Consider the following 24,267-nt stretch of genomic DNA (forward strand, 5'->3'; position numbering starts at 1 on the left):
AGGAGATTCCTTCATATGATTGCATAGGTCATTTCCTGTATTACCAGCAAGGAAGAAGCATTGTATTTAATAGTTCTATCACAATAAAAATTAGATGAGAAGTGAGACTGGCTTATGGAGATTTCTGTGAGTGCTATGTGGAGATCCGTGTCCCGCTATTCAGATTTCTGTAGATGCAAAAAAAGAGGAAGCATAATTAACTTAATACTTCCTTTTTTCTAGGTAATGTACAAAGTGCTTGTAGTGAACATATTTTTCATAATGTAATAGAGTCTCTTGAATTCTCTGAAGGATGTTGCAAAAAAACATACACACACCAGAAACTGTCTGTTCTTTATATGATTATGCTGTGCTAGAGTGGACCAAAGGCATATCCCATCCATTTTTCCGATGAGAGTGTGGAAAGACTGGAAGTAGGGCCTAAGTCCAATAGTCCCCTTCTAAGCAACCATTAATAAGAATTGTTCTGCCTGTGCAACTGTCTGTGTAATAGATAAGAACCATTATCACCTTGTTTGTAGATTACTTTAACACTCTTCTAAGAGAACATACCAAGTTTACCCAATTTTGCTAATACTTCTAAAGGTAACTGAGAACCAAACTGGATGGGATGCAGGAGGTCTGTGATCAGGGTAAATAACAACTAGTATAATACAGCTCCCTTGATCTTAGAAGTTTATGGAAGTGCCCATTCCAACCATCCCTCTAACCACTTGGGGGAGAAGAACAATTATGTAACTTTTTTCAGTGTGTTCACAAGGCTTTTATTTTATTAAATTTAAACAAACTTCACGGTGTCATAGATTCATATTGCACATGTATTCCTCAAATGGATGTTGGGGTGATTGATTTGGGGTATCCCCATGTAGAAACGTATCAAACTGAAAGAAAAGAAGTCCAGTTGCCATGACTCAACCTCCAGATAATTCCACCTGGATGATTGAGAATCTTCATCAACAAATTCAAGGAGCTATTTCTTTCATTTGCCTATGTAGCAGATTTCAATTCATTAGTCTGGTGGGGGAGGTAATCAGTCTGGGGGGTGGGAGGAGGTAATCATTTTTGCATTAAATATGTGCATCGGTGTCATGCAGCCAGGTTCTTTTTAGAATAGCAGATTTCCCTTTGTATTTCACAAGCGAAGAAGAGTCCTGGTATACTGTACCAAAAAATCAGGAAGTTACTCCATGTCCCCATTTGCACCATATGTTAGGGATGCAGTACTGGGGGTCAGAGAAGGCTAACATGAGTTGGCTTCAAAAGTGGTGGCAGATTTGTTTTGTATGCAACTATGCATTAATGTATTTTGTGGCCAGTTAAAGAGATAGAGGACTGCTAAAATGTAGAGTGAATAGTTGTATGCTTTGAAAACAAGGGAGAAGGCAGTCTCTGGGGACTCTGGATATTTAGGAACATGAGCACAATTATATATTGCAAGCTCTCCTAATCTGGGACTTTGAATCCCAACACATCTGGGGGGCATCCGATTGAAGAAAGGTGCTGTTTCCACATAAGCAACTTTAAACTGCAAGGGAAGCTCCTAGCAGAGTCCTGAAACGTTAAGTAAAATTCATAATAATAAAAAAAGTTTCTTCCCAGTCATCATAATCAGGCCTGAAAATTCTATTGTGCAATATATATATATATATATATATTTTTCTTACGCCAATGTTCTTGTGCAGAACTGATAATGCTATCAAGAACCATTGGAATTCTACAATGCGTCGAAAGGTTGAACAAGAAGGTTATCTTCAAGAGTCTTCAAAAGTCAGCCAGCCTTCAGTAGCCACAAGTTTTCCAAAGAATAATCATTTAATGGGTTTTGCCCACACTCCACCTTCTGTGCATCTGCCAACAGACACTCGAGCTGCAGCTGCCAGTGACTATTCGTATTTCCATATTTCTGAGACGCAAAATGTAAGCTAATGGAAAGAGTTGGATGGATGGGTTACAAGTTAGATCTCTCAGCAGTTGAAATAGTGTAGTTGTGTCCATGGCATGATTGATGTAGAAGGAGGTACTATCTTGTTGATACGAGAAGTCTCTTATCCAAGGTACTTTACATAGCCTTTGGTTGATCAACATTACACCATTAGAAGCTCCTGGATTACAAAGTGGGCAGGAAGAGTGCTAGTTAGGATTTCTCAGTTTAACTTGCAGATTTTTATATAAATATATTGCATTGAACACAGGGAGATTTCTAAATAAACATGCATAGGATTGCCCTGTAAAAGCAGGCCTGTATTAACTTTACTGAGAGTAAGACCTGCTTAAAACAATGGAACTCACTTTTGAATAAACTTCTACAGGATTGCTCTCTAAATGGCTTCCTTCTTTCTTGCAAACAACTCTTCTTGTCAGTAGATTTGCTCAAATGGCTCAGTATTTGTTGAATCTAGATCACAGTGGAGTAAATATAGAGCAGCACCTTTTATCTTGTTTTGATGATACTGTAAATGTTTTTATATCTTAATTTTAATGATATGTTGGAAGTAAATACAAAGAAAAAGTGGGATACTTTCTTTGGATCTAAATATATACTTTTCTTCTAATCTATACCTCTGCCAGTTTATAAACTGGCCAGAGACCAAGTAATTAGTTATAGGAAATAGACTATACATGGTTATATATCATAATCATTACTGTGGAGTCCTTGGGGTTCTCTGAGCTGGGTTGTTTTCTTGCAAACTCAAGCACTGAAGATGTTACCTAGTGGGTAACGAAACGTTTGCAAGAAAACAACCCAGCTCAGAGAACCCCAAGGACTCCACAGTTCAACTCTGAGCTACACATATTCTCTTCTATTGATAATCATTACTAATTGCATTAAGTAACTAAGGAAACTTCCAAAAATCCAGCAGGGCCCATTTTTTAAAAAAATTAAGTAATTCTGTGTTTACTGAATGCATGGAATAATTTGAAAGTATGGAAAAACCTATTCAGAATTTGCCAGGACTCGCAAAATGTCAACCTGTAGGACAAGTAGGTACATTTTCTTTGGGTTTTTAATTTTCTCTTTCACAACATTTGAGGCGAAATGAAATGTTGAGGTGAAATGCACCTGGTTAGCTGAACTTTATTTCAGGACTCAGTGAGATGTGAGTATCAGTATCATTACATGGTCGTGCGTTTTCATGGAGAGTAACCCAACAAGTCATCTTTTTCTGTCCTTCATGTCTGGGCTATAACATGGAATATGATCCTCTAGATTCACTGCAATATGGTTTATCCATATTTTTCTGGAAATGTTTATGATGCATTAAGATCTATATTTTAAACCAACAGTTAATTCTAAAGGGCAAGAACAGAGCTCTTTAATTTCCTGCTGGATCTGATCAAAAGGTTATTATCATTCCAGGAGTGCCCACGATGGTAGTGGTCATGATGCCACCAATTTGTAGGCTTGTTTTAATTACTGATCACCGTGCAACTTGAGAACTCCCCTGTAAAGTTTTAGTGAAACGATTAACTTTGAAAGAACATACAGTTGCATTTCAAGGAAATAGAATGATTAATGTGAAGGCTTTTGTTGTTTCTTTAAACCACTTAAGTAATTGGGAAGTATTTAAGCATAACAAATAATTTGCACTTTTTATTTGTTTTGTTTTGTTCATTTGTTTGGTATAGGTCTCTCCTCAGATCCCATATCCAGTAGCACTTCATGTAAATATTGTTAATGTACCCCAGCCAGCTGCTGCAGCTATTCAGGTAGATGATTTTAAAGATAATTTGAAGAGTCAATTTGCTATGGATCTGATGTGCAAATTAGATGCAAATACTTTATCTTGCAGTCAAACAAAAGCAAAGCTCTTTCATATAATATAGTAAATGCTGAACCAATAATTTTGTAGATAAAATGCTGTGGCTAACCTTGATGCTAGTAAATTTGGTTGTAGTCTTGGAAAATGGGCCTATTCCATCCACAGCTCCTCCATGTGTCTGAGTGATCATCCAGTCTGATGTCATGGTTATGATCAGTTGGGATTAAGCAATGTGTTCATTGAGTGGAAATAGGCCATTTAGACCTTTGAGTCCAAATTTGAAACCATATGATAGCAGATTTCCACTGTTAGTTTAGAATGCTGTTTCTCAATCTTGACAACTTGAAGATGTGTGGACTTCAACTCCCAGAATTCCTGGCTGGGGAATTCTGGGAGTTGAAGTTCACATATCTTCAAGCTGCCAAGGTTGAGAAACTCTGGTTGAGCAACATACACTCAGATTTGATGAGGATAAACTGCAGAAGCAGAGGGAGGAATGTATTCCAAGCAAGGAGGCACTCTTTGTTGAGATTAACCTCTAATTTGCTCACCACAGTTAGCAGGGAGCCAGTGTTATATTTACATTGATGAAAAGAAAAGGGGATCAGAGAGGTAGCATTCACTCTTTTAAATAAAAGATGCAATATTTAAATGAGAGGTGCAAAGTTAGAAATCAGTCAATATCCAGAAAGATATCTTGAGTTAAATGTTCTCGATATGAGTATCTGCAAAAGTTTAATGGAGACATTCTTCAGTGTGTAGAAGTCTCTTGGGCCGATCTACAAGATGGCATGAGCCATTGTTATCATGGTGATTGCAGCATCCAACTGGGCCTTTACTTTCTCTTTTCCCTTAACTCTTAATTGCAGAGACACTATAATGATGAAGACCCTGAGAAAGAAAAGCGAATAAAGGAATTAGAGTTGCTACTAATGTCGACTGAGAATGAACTGAAAGGGCAGCAGGCATTACCAGTAAGAATGTCGCCATGTGCTTGGATGGAGGGATAGCAGCTTTACCCCAGTGCTTCTCTCTCTGTTTCTTCCTCTCTTTCCTCTTCCTTCATTTCCTCTCTTCTTCTGATACTAATTGGGACTCTATATTTCCATTGAATGGGACAAAACAACATAGCCTTCCTACCTGATTTATTCTGAGATGAAATCTGGGATATGAAGAACTTGTATTACTTTGCATAATGGAAATGTAGTGTCTAATTCTTATATTTTTATTCTATGGTGGATTTCTTATCTTCAACTAAGTGTTATTCTTTTGCCCTGTGATTCTGAAACTACTACAGAATATTTAATTCAGTAGCCACTCATTTCACCCATTGTGCCGTAAGTCAAAACCAGAATAAGCGTAGCATAGTGTAGTGAAGTAGGGGAAGGAGAGGTTTGTTCAGTTCAATTCCAAATGAAATTTCACAGTTCCAAATTAACGCACAAATGAAAACCCATTTGGATTTTAGAGTTCTCCAATCAAGAAATTTGTGCAAAAATTTGTCTACCAGAGAATAATACACTCAGAAATGTTTATAGTAGTGGATACTATAGAGAAATGGGTTATTGCTTGCTTGCAAAAACGTATGCTAGCAAAATTGCATACAGAATGTATCTATGGGGACAAATAACACAGAAACATCTATAATTTTTTTATGCAGCCTTTAAAAAACAGACATGTGCAGTCAACCCAGTATAGAAGTAGGATGAATTGAACTTAGGGCCAGAAAAATGAACATCTGAGAGGAATACAATTGGACAATTGTGTTGATTCTTCCTTTAAAGCATATTAAATATTTAAAGCATATTCAAGCCAGTTTGATATAGTGGTGAAGGTGTTGGTCTAGAAACCAGGAGACTGTGAGTTCTAGGCCTCCCTTAGGTATGAAAGCTGGCTGGGTGACTTAGGACCAGTCACTCTCTCTCAGCCCAATCTACCTCACAGGGTTGTTGTGAGGACAGTAGGGGGCAGGAGTATTGGGCATATTTGCCACCTTGAGTTACATATTAAAAGGCAGAAATAAGAATAAGAAATACCAATTGCCTGCAAGCAAGAACTGGTAGGACCACAAAATAGACAAAGTAATAGAAAATGAAGAAGCTAAAGTGCTCTGGCACTTTAGAATTCAAACAGACAAGCACCTGCCACACAACACCCCAGACTTCAGAACTGTTAATAAGAAAGACAAAAAAGTCTGGATAGTGGACATTGCAATACCTGGAGAGACAGCAGAATAGAAGAGAAAGAACTGGAGAAAATCACAAAATACAAAGACCTGCAAATAGAAGTAGAACAACTGTGGCAAAAGAAAGCAAAGATAGTACCAATAGTAATAGGTGCCTTGGGTGCAATTCCAAAACATCTGGAGCACCACCTGAACACCAGCGGCATTGACAAAATCACCAGTCAATTGCAAAAGGCAGCTTTACTTGGAACAGATTATATCCTGTGATGATACCTTTAATATTATTAAACAACATCTGCCTATCCCAAGTCCTTGGGAAAGACTTGACAGGTGGACAAAAATGCCAGACCTGGTCTAAACATCTGACTCTGCAACCAACCATAATAATAATAATAATAATACAGGACTTATATAGCTGTTCCCTCCCTCCTCCCCAACCCAACAGCTCTCTTCTCACCAACACTGCATGAGAGGAGCAGGCAAAAGAGTAAGCCTCTCTCTGCCCACACCCTGCCTGCCTGCTGCTTTTCAGAATGCCCAAGCACCATTTGCCTGGGCCACTTCTGGCATACATATTGCACCTTGGACATGTTGCATCTAGTTTAATTGGCTTGGGAGACTACAGTTCTAGCTCCAAGTGGTTTGGGAATCACAGTCCAAGTCATGTCATGATCTTTTTCATGTTTGATAATGTTTTTCTTTGAGGAAAGTTAGATTCCATAACTGCATGCATCAAACCAGAGCTGGCTATTACTTTAGTAAATAAATTTGTTTTCCCTCTGTTTCTTGTAAAAAGAAAAAAAATAGCAAACTAATTATGCAATCAGTTAATGCAGATATTGCAGAAAAACCCAAGTGGTAGCCAGCGGAGATTTCTATGTATAATTACATTCTATTAATATTTAATTTCTAGTTAATATGACAAAGCAACTGTGTGCATGCCATGTTAGTTTGGCCACTTCTAATTTTTATCTTACATTTTGCAATTTCTTGTCTTGCATGGTTATACTGTAAAGAGACTTCTGTTAATTTGCTTTTCTGCTTTCTTAACCACATTGATTTTACAGCCTTTTCATTGCATTGGTGTAAGCTGTAGTGCTAGACAGGGATAGGAGGAAGCAAAGGGAGGTGCAAAACGCAAAAAAAGCCAACTCTGGTTTTAATCTGGACCCACAAAAATAAATCAGAACAGTTCAAGTAACTTCAGATGTGATATGAAGCAGACCTAAAAGATTTAACTTCTAAATTCTTTAGGTACAGACAAGGGTGAGCTTGCATTAGGGAAAATCTGCCGTTTCCTGACTTCTTGCAACAAAAATAATTCATCTACTTTATGGTCTTTGGTGAAACAACAACATGGTTGTGTTGCTTACAATTATACTTACTTGCCCAGGATGCAGAGTTGTTGCCCAAGATGAGGTAATGCCAAAATGAGAGCTATAAATCTTCTACCCTTCTGAACCCGCTCTTGCTGCACTGATGAAAGGAAACATCTTGACAACTGTTTCATAGGCATTAAGTGCTTAGATGATGCAACCACTTTTATCTTTTCCTTCAACAGCCATCTGACACCTTGTGCAATTTCATTGCTAAGTTCCTTCTGCCTTTCTCTTTCTTTCTCTTCTCATCCCCCTTCCCCCTTCCTTTAGACACAGAACCACGCATCAGATTATTCAGGATGGCACAGCACCACAATTGCAGACAATACTAGAACTAGTGGTAATGGTGCGGCCATTTCCTCTTTGGGGGAGCATCACTGCACTGCATCTCCACCAATGGACCATGGCTGCTTGCCTGAAGAAAGTGCATCCCCTGCAAGGTGCATGATTGTTCACCAGAATAACTTCCTGGATAATGTTAAGAATCTCTTAGAATTTGCAGAAACACTTCAGCTAATAGATTCCGTAAGTAGAATAGTCATCTTCTAAAGTGTGATTATTACAGGAATGCTGTATGCTATGTCTACAACAGTATGTTTTCTTATACACAGTCATTCTTTACTAGATGTTCTGGCCACCAGCATAAAAGGCTAGACAACAAACAGCTTTCACCATCGCTGTATGATTACTAAAATTTTTGGCTTAAGTTTCTTAAAGTTCAGCCATTTACATGGCTACTTGGAACTAAGTCTTGTTAAGTCTTATTAAGTAAATGCAAGTATTTCTGAGTAAGAACAGTTTAGCCTAGTTTTGAGGTTTGTGGAATTGAGTATTAAACAAGCCCAGATAAATATTTGTCTGTAGAAAGCATGTATAGAGTCGTTCTTGAAACTATGCTCTTATGAATGTTCTGGTGAAACAGTTATTCAGGGTGAACTGGTAAATTTCATTTTAAAACTATTTCTAAGTAATATGATGTGTCTATTTTCAGGAAAATCAGTATGTAAGTTGTAAAAATAATACCATATTATATCTTCCGTTTCAATGATATATTGAACTTTTGGATCCCAGCTTTTTCATAGTGCTGATGATTTTCTTTTATCATAATTCCAATAAAATCACTCTGTTTTTAAAGATTCTAACTAAAGAGTAAGAATATTTATTATTTTTAGGCACTATAGTTTGAGGCAAGAGGTTTAATAAACCAAGAGATATATTAAATCTATAACATCATAAATACTGATTGATACATATTTTTCCATTTAAGGATGTTGCTATTTATAAGATTTGTCAGTAACATATTTTTGTGTAACAAGACTTTTTTTATAATTGATTGAACAACTGGTTTGAGATGAAGTTTGTTCTTTTTTGGAATGCATCAGGATAATTTGTATCTAATTTTTATATTTTGGAAAAGTACCAGAACTGGGTCAAACTAAATGAAAAAAGGAGCAGATCTTTTTCTTTATCCTGTTTCCTTTTGTTAATGCTGTTATGTTGGCAATCTAGTTTAGCTTCTAAAAAATGCGGGAGGATAATGCACTCTCTCATAGATTCGTGGCTTCCCCCATTGTTTCCAGGATCTGTCGTCATGGGGTGATCTCAGCAGTTTTGAATTCTCAGAAGCATCAGACACCTCACCTTCCCAGGTTCCCTCAGGCAAAACCCCACAGCTTCAGAAAACAGACGACAGTGTGTGTAGGCCTGAAGGACACCCTCTTGCAGACTTGAGCAAAGTCATGTTGAGTCAGGATTCCTTTGCCTTGCCAAAGTCCTTGACTGGCTCCAAATGTGGCACAGCTCCATTGGTCATTCTGCGTGCAAAGAGAGGCCATCCTGTGAGCCATTTAGCCAATGGTCATAATAAGTCCTTCATTCTTGCTGAAGTCAGCAGCTCAACTCCTAAGCGTTCCCCTGTCAAAAGCCTGCCTTTCTCTCCCTCGCAGGTAGAGCAAGATTTCTATATAAATGTTACTAATTCTCTAAGTCAGTAAGGTGTTAACAGCATAGAGAAATTAATCTTTGGGACAAATTACTAATCACTGCTGTGCTTGTTGATTGCATTCTGATTTTGAATCTACCGACTGTTGGGTTTAGATAGTAAACAATCTAACTTCCCTGTATATTTCATTCTTGGTGATTTGGGGAGGATTTGTGATCTGTTTGCTTTACTCTGGCTTTTAAATTCCTTTGTCTATCCAAAATCAGCATTCCTGTTTCCTATAACCATTTTTTATTTCATCCATTTTGCAGTATGTTTCATATAATCCCAGAATTTGGGCTAAACAGTAATTTCCAAATTATGTACTAACAAGTTCATTTTAAAAAAAGAAAATCACATTAACCTAATAATGAAAATACATTTGGTTGGTATTGGAGGAACTGTGCAATGTGACTTACAAATCAGTTGAGTGAATATACTTAAATTGTCTTGGTCACATAGAAGATTTAAATGTAAGTGTGTAGGTTTAAGTAGCTTCTGGACTTTTTCTTGGAACAGCCTACAACAATGAGTTAAGTTCATCTTTACTAGTACTGCAGTTCTGTTTTTTAAATTTGTAACAGTCCTTTCCAAACAAAATTAAATATTTACATTTTAAAAGCTCTGTGCATCCTTTGCTACCCATGCTGTTAAAGCAAAGTCATGTTTTAACAAGAAAAATAGGAATTTGCTTTTTCCTATTTGTTTCTATTTCAAAAATCCCAGTGTTTATTCTAATTTAGCTGCAGGATCCAATAATCTTCAGAAGGCAAATTTGTTCTTCCTTGATAGCTGAAATTCCACTGAAGCAGGTAGTTGATCTTTAAATATAATCTTGGAACAAAACTAAAGACATAGATTTGAATAAGCCTAAGCACTAGAAATGTAAAATTTGGGAAATACAGTAATCAAAATGCATAACAGCATAGCACTCTTGTATGCAATTAGTACTGATGCACAAAGTTACACTGTGAGTTCCTTTTCTTCATTTCTCTTGGTTTTACTTGATTACACTGTTTTCAAAAGCTTAATACCCTTAAAAAATATACCTTTGCAGTTCTTCAACACTTCTTCTATCCAAGAAAGTCTGGATCTGGACAATCCCACTTTAAGTTCCACTCCACTGTGTACTCATAAAGTCACTGTTACAACACCTCTTCACAAAGACCAAACATTTAAGAGCCAGAAAGAAAATAATTCGTAAGTCTTCTTAAATCATACTTTTGACAGTGGGTTGTTTCACCCTCAATGAGAATGTGCGGGTATTTTGTACGCGTGCGGAATTGCTGTGCAAATGATTTCCTCATTCATTTCAGTGAAGGGTAGCTTGGTACACAAACCACCCACATAAAGTTGCTCCTTTCAATATGATTGAGGGGACAAGATACATAAGAGAGTTTTGTCACAGCTTGTGAGAGATAGTCTTCATATTACCCCTTACAGCAGAATCCTTTCTACAAACTGTGTTTAAAATATCATAATATAGATTCATTCCGTACCCACCATAAATACCATATTTACAATTTACCTTCTTTAAACAACTGATGTTGAGATTAAATACAGGTAGTCCTCACTTAACAACTGTAATTGGGACCTGCAACTCTGTTGCTAAGTGACGTGGTTGTAAAGTGCAGTGTCACGTGACCATGCTGACTTACAATGGCAATTGTAGCAGTTCCAGTTGCCATCGTTAGGCAAGTCCCGCATGGTTGCACCATCCCACAGTCAGGTGATCACCATTTGCAACCTCCTGCCAGCTTTCCCATTGACTTTGCTTGTCGGAAGCCAGCGGGAGGTTGCAAATGGTGATCACATGACCGTGGGATGCTGCGACTGTTGTAATTGCAAACCAGTTACCAAGTGGCCAGATTGCGATCATGTGAGTACACCACATAGCAACAGCCACAACTACAAGGAACGGTCGTAAGTCCCCTTGTTCAGTGCCATCATAACTTTGAACTGTGGTCTGAACAAGTGGTCGCTGAATGAGGACTACCTGTACGGTGTTAATCATGTTTAGTATTATGTATCATCAGAAGAAGATGAGCACTTAGCTTGAATAATTTTGTAAATGCTATATCAGTAATTCACTTAACTTGCCTGTAAGTCAGACCAGTATGAGCATTTCCACAGTATAAAGGGGAGATTGGATCTGTGAATTTGCAGCCATAATACATTCTAATTCTTGCACTACTCTAGTTGTATTCCAAGCAAAATGTTTCAAATAATGTCTTGTAACTTGTTTCTCTCCCCCTCTCTCTTTATCTCTTTCACTTTGGTAAGTTTCAGAACTCCAGCTATCAAAAGATCAATATTAGAGAGCTCTCCAAGAACACCAACTCCATTTAAAAATGCAATTGCAGCTCAGGAATTAAAATATGGACCTCTAAAAATGTTGGTAAGAAAAAAGTCACTGATTTAATGATCAGTCAATCAAACCTTTGTAACAGACATATGGCCAGAAGTCAGAAAAAGGTAAAACGAGCAAAAATGAAAATATATAAAGCTAAAAAGAAATAAAAGTAGTACAAATGTTCAGACCTGAGGAAAGGTAGACAGTGCTCATTGTGGTGCAGAACCGGGCAACTCAGAAAGATACATCCAACTAATGGCCAGACAGAAGTGACAAACAGGAGTCATGCTGTCTTACCATGAAATTTCTTCAGGATAGGATAAATAAAAGTCATCTGGGATTCTTTGTAAGAGCGATGAAGAGCATACACGCTGATGAAGGGGGATATTGTTGTAGTACCCAAACAGACAGGAGAAGGCATGTCTGCATCCAGCCTGGCCAAAGTGAAGGCCTGCCAGAATTTCAGAACTCTGATCAGTGAGAAATAGGAGGCTGGCTGGTGATTTAATGAGATTTCTTTGGAAGATCTAGCAGGACACAACCTTTGGGGAATGGGGGAACATTACTGCACTTGGCTGTAACAGGCCAAGAATTGCATGCCAAAAGTAAGTAGGACCAAATTGGATTTAATCTAGTTTGCGCCTATATTGATTGAAGTATGAATAATATCATTACTTTTCCTGAGGTCACATTAAACTTTTGTGGCACCTTTGGGAAGGGATCCAGGAGCCCAGTACCAAACCACATGAACCTCTGTGCTTTAGCACTACTGTAAGACATTTTCTGCTGCTCAGGTGCATTTTTCTTTCTTCCCTTTAGCCTCAAACACCAACTCACCTAGTAGATGACCTGCAAGATGTCATCAAACAGGAGTCTGATGAATCTGGCATTGTATACAGCCTGTGTGAAAATGGTTCCCCTTTGCTGAAGAAAATCAAACAGGAGGCAAGTTAAACCATATTTACTTAAGGTTGCATTAAGCTCTGTTCAATTTGCCAACAAATGCCTCTAAATCATTTTAGGCACTGCCTCAAGAAACCATCTTCGGCAGGTTGCTTTCAGAAAAGAACTTGCCATTCTGTTTTTCAGAGTGTTGAGAAATGAATCCAAACATTCAGAAATGGTTCTAAACTTTTGGGTATTGAAAGTAACGCATGAAGCTACCAGATAGGTAGCCCAGTAAACTTTACTATTGCTGTAAAGATAGTACAATACTGCTATTTCTGACTTCCAGTTTCATAGAATTCCACTGCGTAGATAGTAAAGAATATTTCACAGGGGCCTGATTTTATTGTATCTATTAAGATTAGATCATTTAGATCTTCATAATAGAGTAATAATTTGCATTTAAAAAAACATGTCCAGGCTTGTAATCCAGTTACTGAAAAGACATCTTTCAACATAGTATGCAACCTTCAGTAGACTTTGGGAAGATTTCTCAAGAAAAGAAATGCCTTTGAAAACTGGCTAAATTCATGTTATATCAATCAAATAAGAGCATGTTTAAATCTGTTTAAATCTGTTTAAAGTGAACAGATCCCTAGTGCTGGAATTCAGTGTTATAGGTGTACATGAAACAGGAAATCCATTTTATTTCAAGCTTGGAACAGGTCAGCCCCACTCAAAATATTCTGTCAGAACGATTTGAATTGGCTGTGTTCCCTTGGAATAATCAAGCAACTTGAGTGTTCTGTGTTCCTGCACAACAAAACTCAAAATATTTTAAATATTCTGGTTATAATAACTTGGTAGCAGCTGCTACTTCCTTGTTTTTCACCTCAGGGCAAGAAGAGTAAATGGGGTGGTAGTCATGATGAATGATGTTTATAGCCTAACTGCTGAAAACTTGGCCAAGGAGATGATTTTTAAAATACTGTTGAAAATATTAAAATAAAACCCTTAGAGACAATAGGAATGCAGCTCATCAACTGAGAAAACTATTTTGATTAGCATCTGTTATTATCCATCCATTCTTGCCCTCTTCCCACCATTCAGCAGAAAGAGGCCTTTTCAGTTTCTTAAAACAAACTGTTTGGGTCACACAGCCAACAGATTAGAGGACAAAATAGCAGCTAGATTCTTTAACCTTATTTTTAATTAGTTCATTTCCCTATGAGATTTTCCTGATGTTTTGATTTTACTTTTAAAGAAGAAAAATCTTCGTTGCCAGTTTTTTGTAAACACTGACTTTTTTTTCCCCCCTTTATGGAGGGGAGGAGAGAGCTTGTTGGCCAGCTGCAAGCCCAGTAAAAGCAACTGTGTCCTTTCCTGATGTTTTTGCTTGCACAGAAGGGTGCCTGCTGACTGCCAGGAAAAAAAGGCTGCTGGCGCTTTTTAATTGCATGAATAATACTAACATTACAACAAGACATGAAAGCATGCACATGAGCGAGCCAGCGTTGCACCAATAGTATTTACATTTAAATAGCCTCTGTAGCACAAATAATACTTCGGTGTGAAGCAAAGCAATGCACACAAACACATGCACTTTCACACTACCTGCAGAGTACAACACCGATGGGACCCACCAAGTATCTCCACATGAACTCAAACTTCACCTTTTTGAACACCAGTCATTTACCAGGCAGTCTGAAAGTTATGTAGCTACAAGCAGTTGTCTTCTGCCTGTGCTTCATTGTTTGTTTCTTAACAGTTTGCTCCTGTATCACCCCATATACATAGTCTAAACCAGTAACAGCAGGGACATAATGGGCCCCTGCTGCTACATTGGTTAAGGTGGAGAAGGTTTGAAAAAAGCAGCCCAGTCATAATTCACCTGACAGCCCTGTCCAAACACTCTAAATCAGGGTTCCTCAACCTTGACAACTTTAAGACGGGTGGACTTCAATTCCCAGAATTCCCCAGCCAGCAAGGCTGGCTGGGGAATTCTGGGAGTTGAAGTCCACCCGTCTTAAAGTTGTCAAGGTTGAGGAACTCTGCTCTAAATGCTTTTATGTTGGATGCTGATCATTGACCAAATAAACATTACTTTCACTTTTATGTTGGAACAAAACTCTGTTTTCTTTCACACTCAGAACACCAAAAACAGCTGTTTCGAGCTCGAAACATTTTGCAGATTTCTATTATCTGGAGCCTGACAGTTCAGAACATTGTATGCTGACTGAATTAAGTTCAGTGCCAAAGCTTATGTGAAAACACTCTGGCTGTTAAGCAAGACAGAATGTGTCAGTCATGTCTATTTCAATATGGCTCTTGTTTTGGCTTGCAGGTGGATTCTCCAGCAGGGAAAACAGAAAACTTCCTTTGCTCAAATAGTTGGGAAGGGGAAGGGCTAAACACGCAGCTCTTCTCATATGCATCATCAGCAGAAGATGTGCCTGTATGTATTAGTGCCACAAATCTCAATGTCTTGGGGTGTGGGTGGTTTTCTTCATTTTTGCAACCTTGTACATTCTGAAGCCGAAAGGAGTAAAGAATAGCCCATGTCTGGTCATTCCCCAGTCATATAATGACTGGAAAAAGGAGATGTAAAGGGCTTTTTCCCCCAGGCTAAAGGCCTTGATGGTCTGGTGCCCATAATTTGCCCATTCTGCTTTGGAAATGCAAAACACATAGTATAAAAAAGGATATTGAACTCTCACTGATTTCAGCATGAGGCAATTAATTTAATTTCTCCATTGAAAATAATGTGATATCAACAGTTTAACGTCAGCCTGATCATACCAAAGTCTGTGTTTTTTCCTAATGTCTATTGGTTTTTTCTATTGGTAAAGATGCATTTAATACATTTTAAGGTATAGGATCACTGATATGTTTGCTAAGTCGGTATAGTGATGAGGCAGTGAAATGCTTTCTTACTTTGACCAGCATCCTCTATAAATAGTATAAGCTAGTTCAACATAAATAGAATTCAGATGTAAAATAGCTGAGTCGACAAATTACTTTAGCTAAGTATTTATACTTCTGCCAGTTGTATTGCTACTTTTGGAGGTGTTAGCATCAGATAATATTTTTATTCTGAACGTAGCCTGTGTTAATCAGACTGTATGTTTAATATGTTGTCAGTCATGTTTTCTATGCATCCCCTCATTTTAATCCCTTTCAATTCAGTGCATTGCATAGGAATTTTATGCTGAAGTTTGCTAAAAATGTTTTCTTTTAATATCATCGAAGTTTTTTTCTTACGAACTTGATAGAACCACCCTTTGCTTCAGTAACCAAGATTTAAGTAAAGTCTACTAAGTTCAGAGAATTTCATCCAGCATGGTGTATGCAAATGCCATACTACATATTCTACACTGAAAAATTTTGGCACATGATTCACCATTTGCAACCTTCCCCACCAGCTTCCCACAAGTCAGTGGAGAAGCCAGTAGGAGGTTGCAAGTTGCTCCTGCTCTTGCCATTTTTTCACCCGCCCATACTCCATAGCACCCTCCTGTGCTCTGTAGCACTTGCCTGCGCTCTGTAGCGCCTGCTCATGGCACCCACCCGTAGCTCTCGCCAGCCAGCTTGCTTGCCTGGGACTCCTGCCTCTTCCCGCTTTATGGTCATATGAGGTCCTCGCTTAATGACCTGTGTGGTCCTGGGGTTACGACACTTGCCAGGATTGCCATCACTAAGCAATGTGGTCATGTGACATTACGCTTTATGACTGTTTTGCTTAGTGATGGAATTTCCGGTCCCAGTTGCTGTTGTAACTCGAGGACTACCTGTATATAGCACTGTACCTTACATAAAATGCTTTTTAAAGTCCTTCTAATTTTATCTGCCATATACTTTATTTGTTCAGAAGATTCCAATGTTTGAGTACTCCAAAATTCCATATATCCTTTAAGTTCAACCTGAAAGGCTAGAAAGGAGGGTGGAGAGAGATAACCAAACAGTCCTATAACATTGTATCATAAATGATCAATTCAGTATTATACATCATTCTTCTTATATTGCTAATGTTTATTGTGTGTTTTTTTCAGAATCTACTTACTAGTTCTCATTTAAAGATGCCTACATCAGAAGAAGAAGACAACAATCACAAATTATTCACATTTCATAGAACTAGATCATCAAGTAGCCCACTTCAGGTAAAATTCCTCATTTTGCAAAACTCCATAGACAGTCAGTGAACTTACTTCCTAATAGAGAAATGATTCTTCTTTCAATTTAAAGAATAATTTGTTTGTAAAACTTGAAGATCACACTGTATAGTATAAGGAAAAAATGTTGTGCTTGAATAAGAATTGAATACAAACCCAGTTAGCTCTTGAATCCAGTATTATTGACCAAGTAGAATATTTCAGGAACAAGAAGCTCTTGGGAAGACATTATAGCTGAACCTGCTGACATTTGGTACAAATAGTGCAAAAGCGGCATTCTTTTCTTCTTCGGCGGGGCGGGGGGAGGTTTGGGGCATCCTGTCAAAGTGTAAAGGAAAAGGAAGCCAAGAAACATTGATATTTTTTGTCTCCCCATTTCTGGTGCCTTGTTTTTGTAACAATGAAATATGAACTTCCTCAGATCAGCTTATTTTCAAATACCACATGACAATTCAATTTGAAGCCTGGGTTTTGAGTTGAATGGAAGAGTAGCCAACACTGTAGAACTGCTTTTTTTCAGTGGTTGAACTCAGGCTCTGTATGAAAAAGAACCTAGATCCAGTACCGGGCATCAACAAATATACTTGGAAAAAACTTCTCTCTGCAGAACCGCATTGCTGGTCTGCATGGAAAATATTGGATCAGTGTTCTGGCCCTTCTAATTTGAGCCTCCAATAGAAAGCTGATGTAAAAACCTTTGCAGTACAATCCTATGGATGTCTACTCAAAATAAATTATTTTTAATTCAGTGAGGTTATTCCCAAATAGTTGGATATAGATTGCAATTTTTCTAATCATAAAAAAGATCAAACCAAAGGTCTGTGTCTACTTCAGTAGACACAGTATCTAGTTTCTCACTGCAGCCTGCAAGATAAATACAGGAAGTTTGCAAGCAGAGAATAATGATAAGAAACATCTCTCATTGTTCTGTAGGATCTGGGATAGCAACTATAGACAGATCAGATTCGCATGCTTCTTTCTTGTTCCTGCATAAAATAGCCTAATGATGAAAATCTGTTTCACCTATCAAGAAAGTAATAATGCTTGAATGTGTGTCTTGTAGGCCTGAAGCATGGTAGTTTGCCTCTGGCTTTGCTATTTGCAAATATAAATTAGACAACAATTACTGCTGTGTTGGCCAAGTGCATGAGAATTTATTCTTAATCACTTCTACAGAGCTGAGCCAACAGAATATGTAGATGATTTTATTACTGCTATTTATGTAAATAAGTGCATTAGAAACAATTATTCCCTAAGTAAATGAAATAGTTACCTTAACCTGCAGTTGGCATTAGATCTTTATTTGTTCAGTGTGAAATCACAAATGGGTGATAAATGGACTTTTTCCCATTCCAGCTCTTAGGAAGCCAGAGATTTTTAGATTGTAAATCTGTTTGTGTTTGTTTGTCTGTGCAATTGTTTAGAACCTTGAATGTGGAAACTCAGATGTTGTACTTCTTGATCCATTTCCCCTTTCTAATGAGGAGATAGAAGCTATTAAGTAGTTCATTCAGTGGTTTGATGGGCTGGATCAGAAAAAGTAGGGAAAATATGTTGTATATGGTGTTTCTTCCCTTTGTTAATCTAAAAAGATGGTGATCCCTTCTGAGACCCATAAGGAAATGTACACAGAAGTTAGATTTCTTGCCCTCCCTAACTGTTCCAGGTATTAGGGCATAATCCATTCCTGGATTGGGTTGCCGGCTTTCATTATAGTTATTCCTGTTTTGTCATTTTTCCTAAGAAGGAGCTGTGGTGTTACTGCACAAGTCAATTTTGCTGTGATGCTACTTTGGAGAAGCAAATTAGCAAAAAAAAAAAAAAAATTATGAGGCATCTCAACCTGTTCTAATCTCATATAGTGAACCATGGTGCTTCAGTAGTTGTCTCTGTTGCCTTTTGAAACTTAACAATTCAGATTTAGCAGTGGGATAGATGGGTGAGATTCTGTTTGAAATAAAGTTTTCATATAAGTACTACTCAAAGATAATATTTTTCTGCAGAAGCACATAATTCAACAAAACCCACATTAGGGAACTTGGAAGTCATAGTCATTTAAAAATGACTGCAAAGAGAGAGAAAGAAGAGCTGCCACTATCACAGTAGAAAATATCTCAAACTTAGAATAATAGTTTGAATAGTGTTGAGTTCAGTAGATGTGGATAGCCATTGCTGATTGGGAATGATGGGAGTACTGGCTCAATTCATCTACTACAGTGATCTCCAGAGTAGGGTACACACATCCCATGAAGTACACAAGACGATTGGGTTATGGGAAGAAAATATTAGAATGCCTATTTGTTTATTCATACATCCATCCATCCTTTCATTTTATTACTCTTAAAGAATAAGAAAGACATTTAGCTATGCTATACTTAGTGTGCAAAATTACATTTATATATTGGGGCTATATTTTCAATATGCATTGTATATTAATGCAGTAGTACATATATATATAGAATAAATAAAGGGTGCATTCTCAAAAATATTTTACCGAAAACATTTGGAGTTCACTGGCATAGAGGATGGCAGATGAGAGAAGACTGGTTTGACACACGACGTTTGTTTCTTGAGTACTTATTTGCAGGAAAATGTATTGTGTGAATCTGTTATTATATTGAGTAGGTTTAAGAAAGCGCCTTTGCACAGTCTTTCTTTTACTGCTCTGTTTTCCCTGGAGGTTCACTTTTACTTAACTGGATATCCCAGTTAAACTCTTAAGAGTTTGTTTACTGTTCACTCTTCCCTGGGGCAACAGAAGACACGTTACAGGATAAGTGAGATAATTTTGTTGCCAGAAGAAGGATATGCAGGTAGGATTAATGATGTAACAAAATGAACTAAGAGTGACACCGCTGAAAATATTCCATGATTTGATGATAATATGTGAACTTAATGTAAACATACAGAAGTTGTCTTTGTTATCCATATTTTAACTTTTAAAAAGTGCTAACAGGAAATCTGTTTTGAAAAAAGAAATTATTTTGTAAGAGAAGGTGGGAGGGTAACAAGGATTTCCCCAATTTCATAGGATCCATAGTCCTAATGCAAAACATGCAGGCAGTCATTGATGTGGCACAACCAAGTAAAAAGTAGTCTAACTAAACTGTATTGAAAATAAGGAAACAAATATGAGAACCACTGCTGCCTTAGTAAAATCTTGACCTCTGTGTGGCATTGTCACATGGAAGTTAGTGAAAATTTAGTGGTTTGTTGTAAAGGCCACTATTAATGAGGAGAAGCTTTAAATGAGCAGAATCCTAAACTTCTATTAGTGAGCATCATTAGGAAGGAAACAGAAACATCTGGATGGTAGCGTTGACTAACAAAGCATGCTTGTAAGAAAACCTTCCCCATTGTGGGGACCCTTCAAGATGGATGGATTACAACTCCTAGAACTCCATAGTTAGCATGGCCACTGTAATGTATTCTGGGAGTTGAGATGCATAGTACTGGAGGGTATCCAGACCAAAGATGGCTGCCGTAGGACTAGATCACACAAACCTGTCTTCAAACCTGTCTAGAGAATGGCACGCTGTATAAAAAGCATGTTCTGCTTCTGAGTGGTCACCTCAAGAGGAGGAGAAGGAACAGAAACAGCAGCATACTATTTACTCCAGGCAGCAAAAACTCATTGGCTTCACAGTTTCACCTTGTTTGTGATTCGGCTGTGGAGGTCTTTTTCTACATAGCATATTCCCCTGTAAGCAGGTGGGCTCTAGTCATAATTTCAGAGGGTTTGAAAGTTTGCATTAGAGTATAGCAAAGTCTTACTGTAACTTTTCTTTTCCTTCTCTTTATGCAGCACCCAAAGCTTCCTTTTATCCTAAGCATCAACCACACAATTGCCATTCTGGTCCTTAAAAGAATAGCTTTCTTCTGGATTTCTTTTATACTGTTTCTCTTTAATATTATGATGCTTTCTAATTTTATGTTATAAAATGACCAGTTAGCAATAGGTACCAATATAATAAAAAATAAATAGACCAATGAAATAATACCCAGAAGTCAAGAAAGACAATTTAACATGCATTTTAGTTTTGAAATGAATATGTATATCTGTGCATGAACAAATAAGTGTGGAATTATAGCTGAGAATTCCAAGGGCATTTGTGTGTATATGTGTGCAAAACCAGCTTCTAAACTTGGTGTATCATAGCAATTTAAAGCACTCCTAGCTACTGTGAGAGCAATGTAAATATTTTTATCTGTAGCTATATTTTCATATGGTAACAAGTGGGATAGTGATCTCAGCCTACATAATGAAGAGCAGGAAACTAAGACCATCATTTGGGCCTGGTGAGACACTTTGAAACTACAGTAAGGGAAACCATTCAGAATTGTTCTCATAAATCAACAATCTTTGTTTACTTACAAACAGAATCCCATTGTTGTGATAAGCCCTAGGGTGTGACTGTTCCTGGTTATTATCAGGTCACTGTATGCTTGAAATGAATACTGATCCCTACTCATTTCTGTAGGTTTTAGATAAAAAGGCCAGGCCACTGTTTATATGGAACCTTATCGTGTGAAACAGGGGCAGCAGCCAGTCAGGGGCCTTTATCATTTTCAAATTGCTACCATTTACTTATTGATTTGAATAGTATCTGCCTCCTCTCTACCAAATAATGAACCATTTGAAAAAAATGGACCTGGTACAGTATAAAACCTTAAAGCTTCAGTAAATCATTTTATAAAATGTTCAAAGCTGAACAGTATTCAAAGCTGAAATACATTCCTGTGCCCTTTGATTCATTCTCATTCAACTCTGGGATACCAGAGTGAAGATTGTTCAGGCACTGAGTTGTCATCAACCCAGAGTCTTGCAGCATGTTAACACTTAATTGATTGTATTACAGCATAGCTTTTGCAGACTATAGGATGTAGAAGAGGGAACAATAATTGTAGTCTTCCAGTCATCAGCCATGGATGCAGCCCTCACGTTCACATTTAACAAGTTGCACAGCCACTCCATTAGCAAACCAGAATCATATTTTAACATTTCTCCAGTTATACCATCTACACTAGCATCCTTACCATCTTTCAGTACTCTCACAGCATTTATTAGTTTCTTTTGATCAATTTTGTTCTTGGACACCAACTCTTCAACATATTCCTATACAAATCTCTAAAACGCCCCTTCCAGCATTCCCTCATGACCGTTTCATCAGAAATCATTTCATCAATTTTGGTTTTAATCCCATTCATTCTGCTGAAGATTTTTGCGTAGCCATCTTCTCCCAATTTTTTATTTTCATCAAAATCTCTCAGTCCTGTCCCTTTTAACCATAATCATTTCTTGCTCTTTTTGACATTCTTTTCAATTATCTTTCTCTACATACATGTCATACAATACCTTTTTTTTTTCCATCTCTCATTCTCTAGTATGCATTTTTTGGAATAGTCCCTTTCTTAATCTTGTTGGAAGACTAATCTGTCTTCTAATACTTTTTCATACAAGACTGATAATTTTTCTTGCAGTTTCCTCTCATTACTTTTTTTTTTTTACCATATCCATTTTCCCCCAAGATTCACTCTTCACACTATCAAAAATTAACTCTCCCATATTCAGAAATTCTTCTCACCCTTGCATCCTTCACTGATTCTCTCAATCTTTCATCATAAATAATCATTTCAACAATCATGTTTTTGGATTTATATTCATTCTTTTGCCATACAAATAGACTTAAACTAAAACCACAGCCTCAAAACAAACAAAAATTCAGAGCACATACTCATCAAGCAATAATTTTCATTCACTCTGAATGACCCAGTGGCTTTCTTGCTACTTTTTCATCTTGCTCCCACCATCCGTTCATGCCATCTAGCAGATACGAGGATCTCATTGATTCAGAATGTTGCACAGTTTTGCCCAAAACTCATCCCTTGTTCTTCCATATCACTTTTCTTTGAAATGTTACATGCAACGATCCCCAGCCTAAGAATTGCTGTTTTCATATGCACGTAACTGCAAACTAGACAAAATCAGATCATAGTTACTGGCATAAATTTTATCTCTTCTGTTCAGAATTAAACTCTCACAATCACTTTCCTGAGTATATTCATCAACTCCTCAGTTAAATCAGATCTGTTAAATCCTTTCTCTTAGTTTCACAGGTAGTCAGTTTTGGCCACCATGCTGTAAGGACAGCCAAAACCCAGTTTTACCAAAGCATGCTCACACTGTTCTATGCAAGCTAGAATCTCTAATCTAGAGACTATCTTGCAAGCCAGCATACTTTGTCAGCATCCCACCAATTAAGTATACTGTATACAGTATATTGACACACACTTGGTTTGCCATATAAAGAGAACTTAAAAATATGTGTATTCCCATGGAAAAAAATATATTTTTCAACTACCCTGGCTGGAATCTTCCCCTATTGTTCAACTCATTTCAAGGAAAATAAGCCCTGCTCTTCTTAGCACTCATAGGAGACCCAAACACAACTGTTTATCTCCTATCTTTTCTTTCTGGTAACTGCAGCTCCAGGAGCCCTCCCTGGAGTTGTAATGGTGGCACACCAGAGGGGGTGCAACCAAGAACATCATCATAAATCCCAGTGATTTCATTGGGACTTAATCCTGGACATGTATCTACCTTTAGTATACCTGGTTATACTTTTCTTCTTTAAAAGAAAGAAACCTGTTAGCCAGTCATCTTAGATGCTGACATGAGAAGGGACTTGGAGCACTTTCTTTCATTCCTCATCCCATATTCTAGCCAAGGAACATCCACTGCTTCCACTGCTTCTTGTAGATCATACCAGCAGCTAATCACTTTCTGATTTCCAATGCCTTTTACAAAAACAAGTCAGTAATTCCAGCAGCAGCTGCTTTTTCCCATGAGCAGGTCTGAGTCAGTGGAGTTACACCAAGGCTGAAAATTACTTGAAGTCTGACCAGTTTCTCAAGAGAGTGGAGGCTGTTCAGTGAAATTGTGAACAGGAGCAGCACTGTGGCATGTCCGTGAAGTGAAATGCGTATCACACCTGCCCTTCGCTGTAGTTTGCAGAGGATTATGCTGTGTAAAAAACTAATAAAGCGGGAGGGTGCTCTGTCACTAATCCATAGCCACATATTTGGACTGTTTTTGACAGGCAGGTGGATTGCATAGTGACAGGACTACTGAAGACCAAACAACTAAAGGAGAGATATAGATCAAGAAAAAAATGCATAGTTAACTCATGTTCACATTAGAGGGCTAAATTCTTTGTCACATCACCTGTTTTCCTCTCTGGGAATTTAGATGATTTTGGTTGATCTTAATTTTATGGAATTTGATTATAACTAAAAACCCAGCAGTACCCTTGATTAGATTGTATTTGAGCTCTGCAGTAAACTCAAGGCAGTGAATACTATTAAAAAATTGGATTAATTTTAGTTATCTAATGCTTGCATCACATAGTGTCATTTCAGTGTGGAAATGACCCAATTAAGGACATTACCAAGCTCTGTGGAATTTTGAAGAATAAGTAAAAGTGTTGCTTCATCTAAAAACTTATTTTGATGGATGTACAGTTTAAGTGGGATTGGAGACCCCAGTCACAAAAA

The 24,267-nt window shown here is 37.6% G+C and overlaps 1 protein-coding gene across 2 annotated transcripts in view; it reads left to right on the plus strand.

Annotated features, from left to right (window-relative positions):
* MYB (MYB proto-oncogene, transcription factor) overlaps positions 1-24,267 on the plus strand; it is a 40,209-nt gene that overhangs the window by 12,724 nt on the left and 3,218 nt on the right. Inside the window, exons 6-15 of one of the 2 annotated variants that reach the window (XM_088150950.1) lie at positions 1,683-1,917; positions 3,628-3,708; positions 4,631-4,735; positions 7,596-7,850; positions 8,906-9,271; positions 10,364-10,506; positions 11,590-11,704; positions 12,479-12,604; positions 14,889-14,999; positions 16,594-16,701. In XM_088150950.1, the coding sequence (XP_088007076.1) occupies positions 1,683-1,917; positions 3,628-3,708; positions 4,631-4,735; positions 7,596-7,850; positions 8,906-9,271; positions 10,364-10,506; positions 11,590-11,704; positions 12,479-12,604; positions 14,889-14,999; positions 16,594-16,701 (1,645 nt within the window). The remainder of the gene's footprint in view (positions 1-1,682; positions 1,918-3,627; positions 3,709-4,630; positions 4,736-7,595; positions 7,851-8,905; positions 9,272-10,363; positions 10,507-11,589; positions 11,705-12,478; positions 12,605-14,888; positions 15,000-16,593; positions 16,702-24,267) is intronic. The other variant, XM_088150957.1, reaches the window with a different exon arrangement.

This window comes from Python bivittatus, unplaced genomic scaffold, assembly GCF_059951505.1.
Source record: "Python bivittatus isolate LINGU-HERP-01145 unplaced genomic scaffold, Pbiv_v1 ctg000020_np1212, whole genome shotgun sequence".
In the NCBI taxonomy this organism is placed as follows: Eukaryota; Metazoa; Chordata; class Lepidosauria; order Squamata; family Pythonidae; genus Python; species Python bivittatus.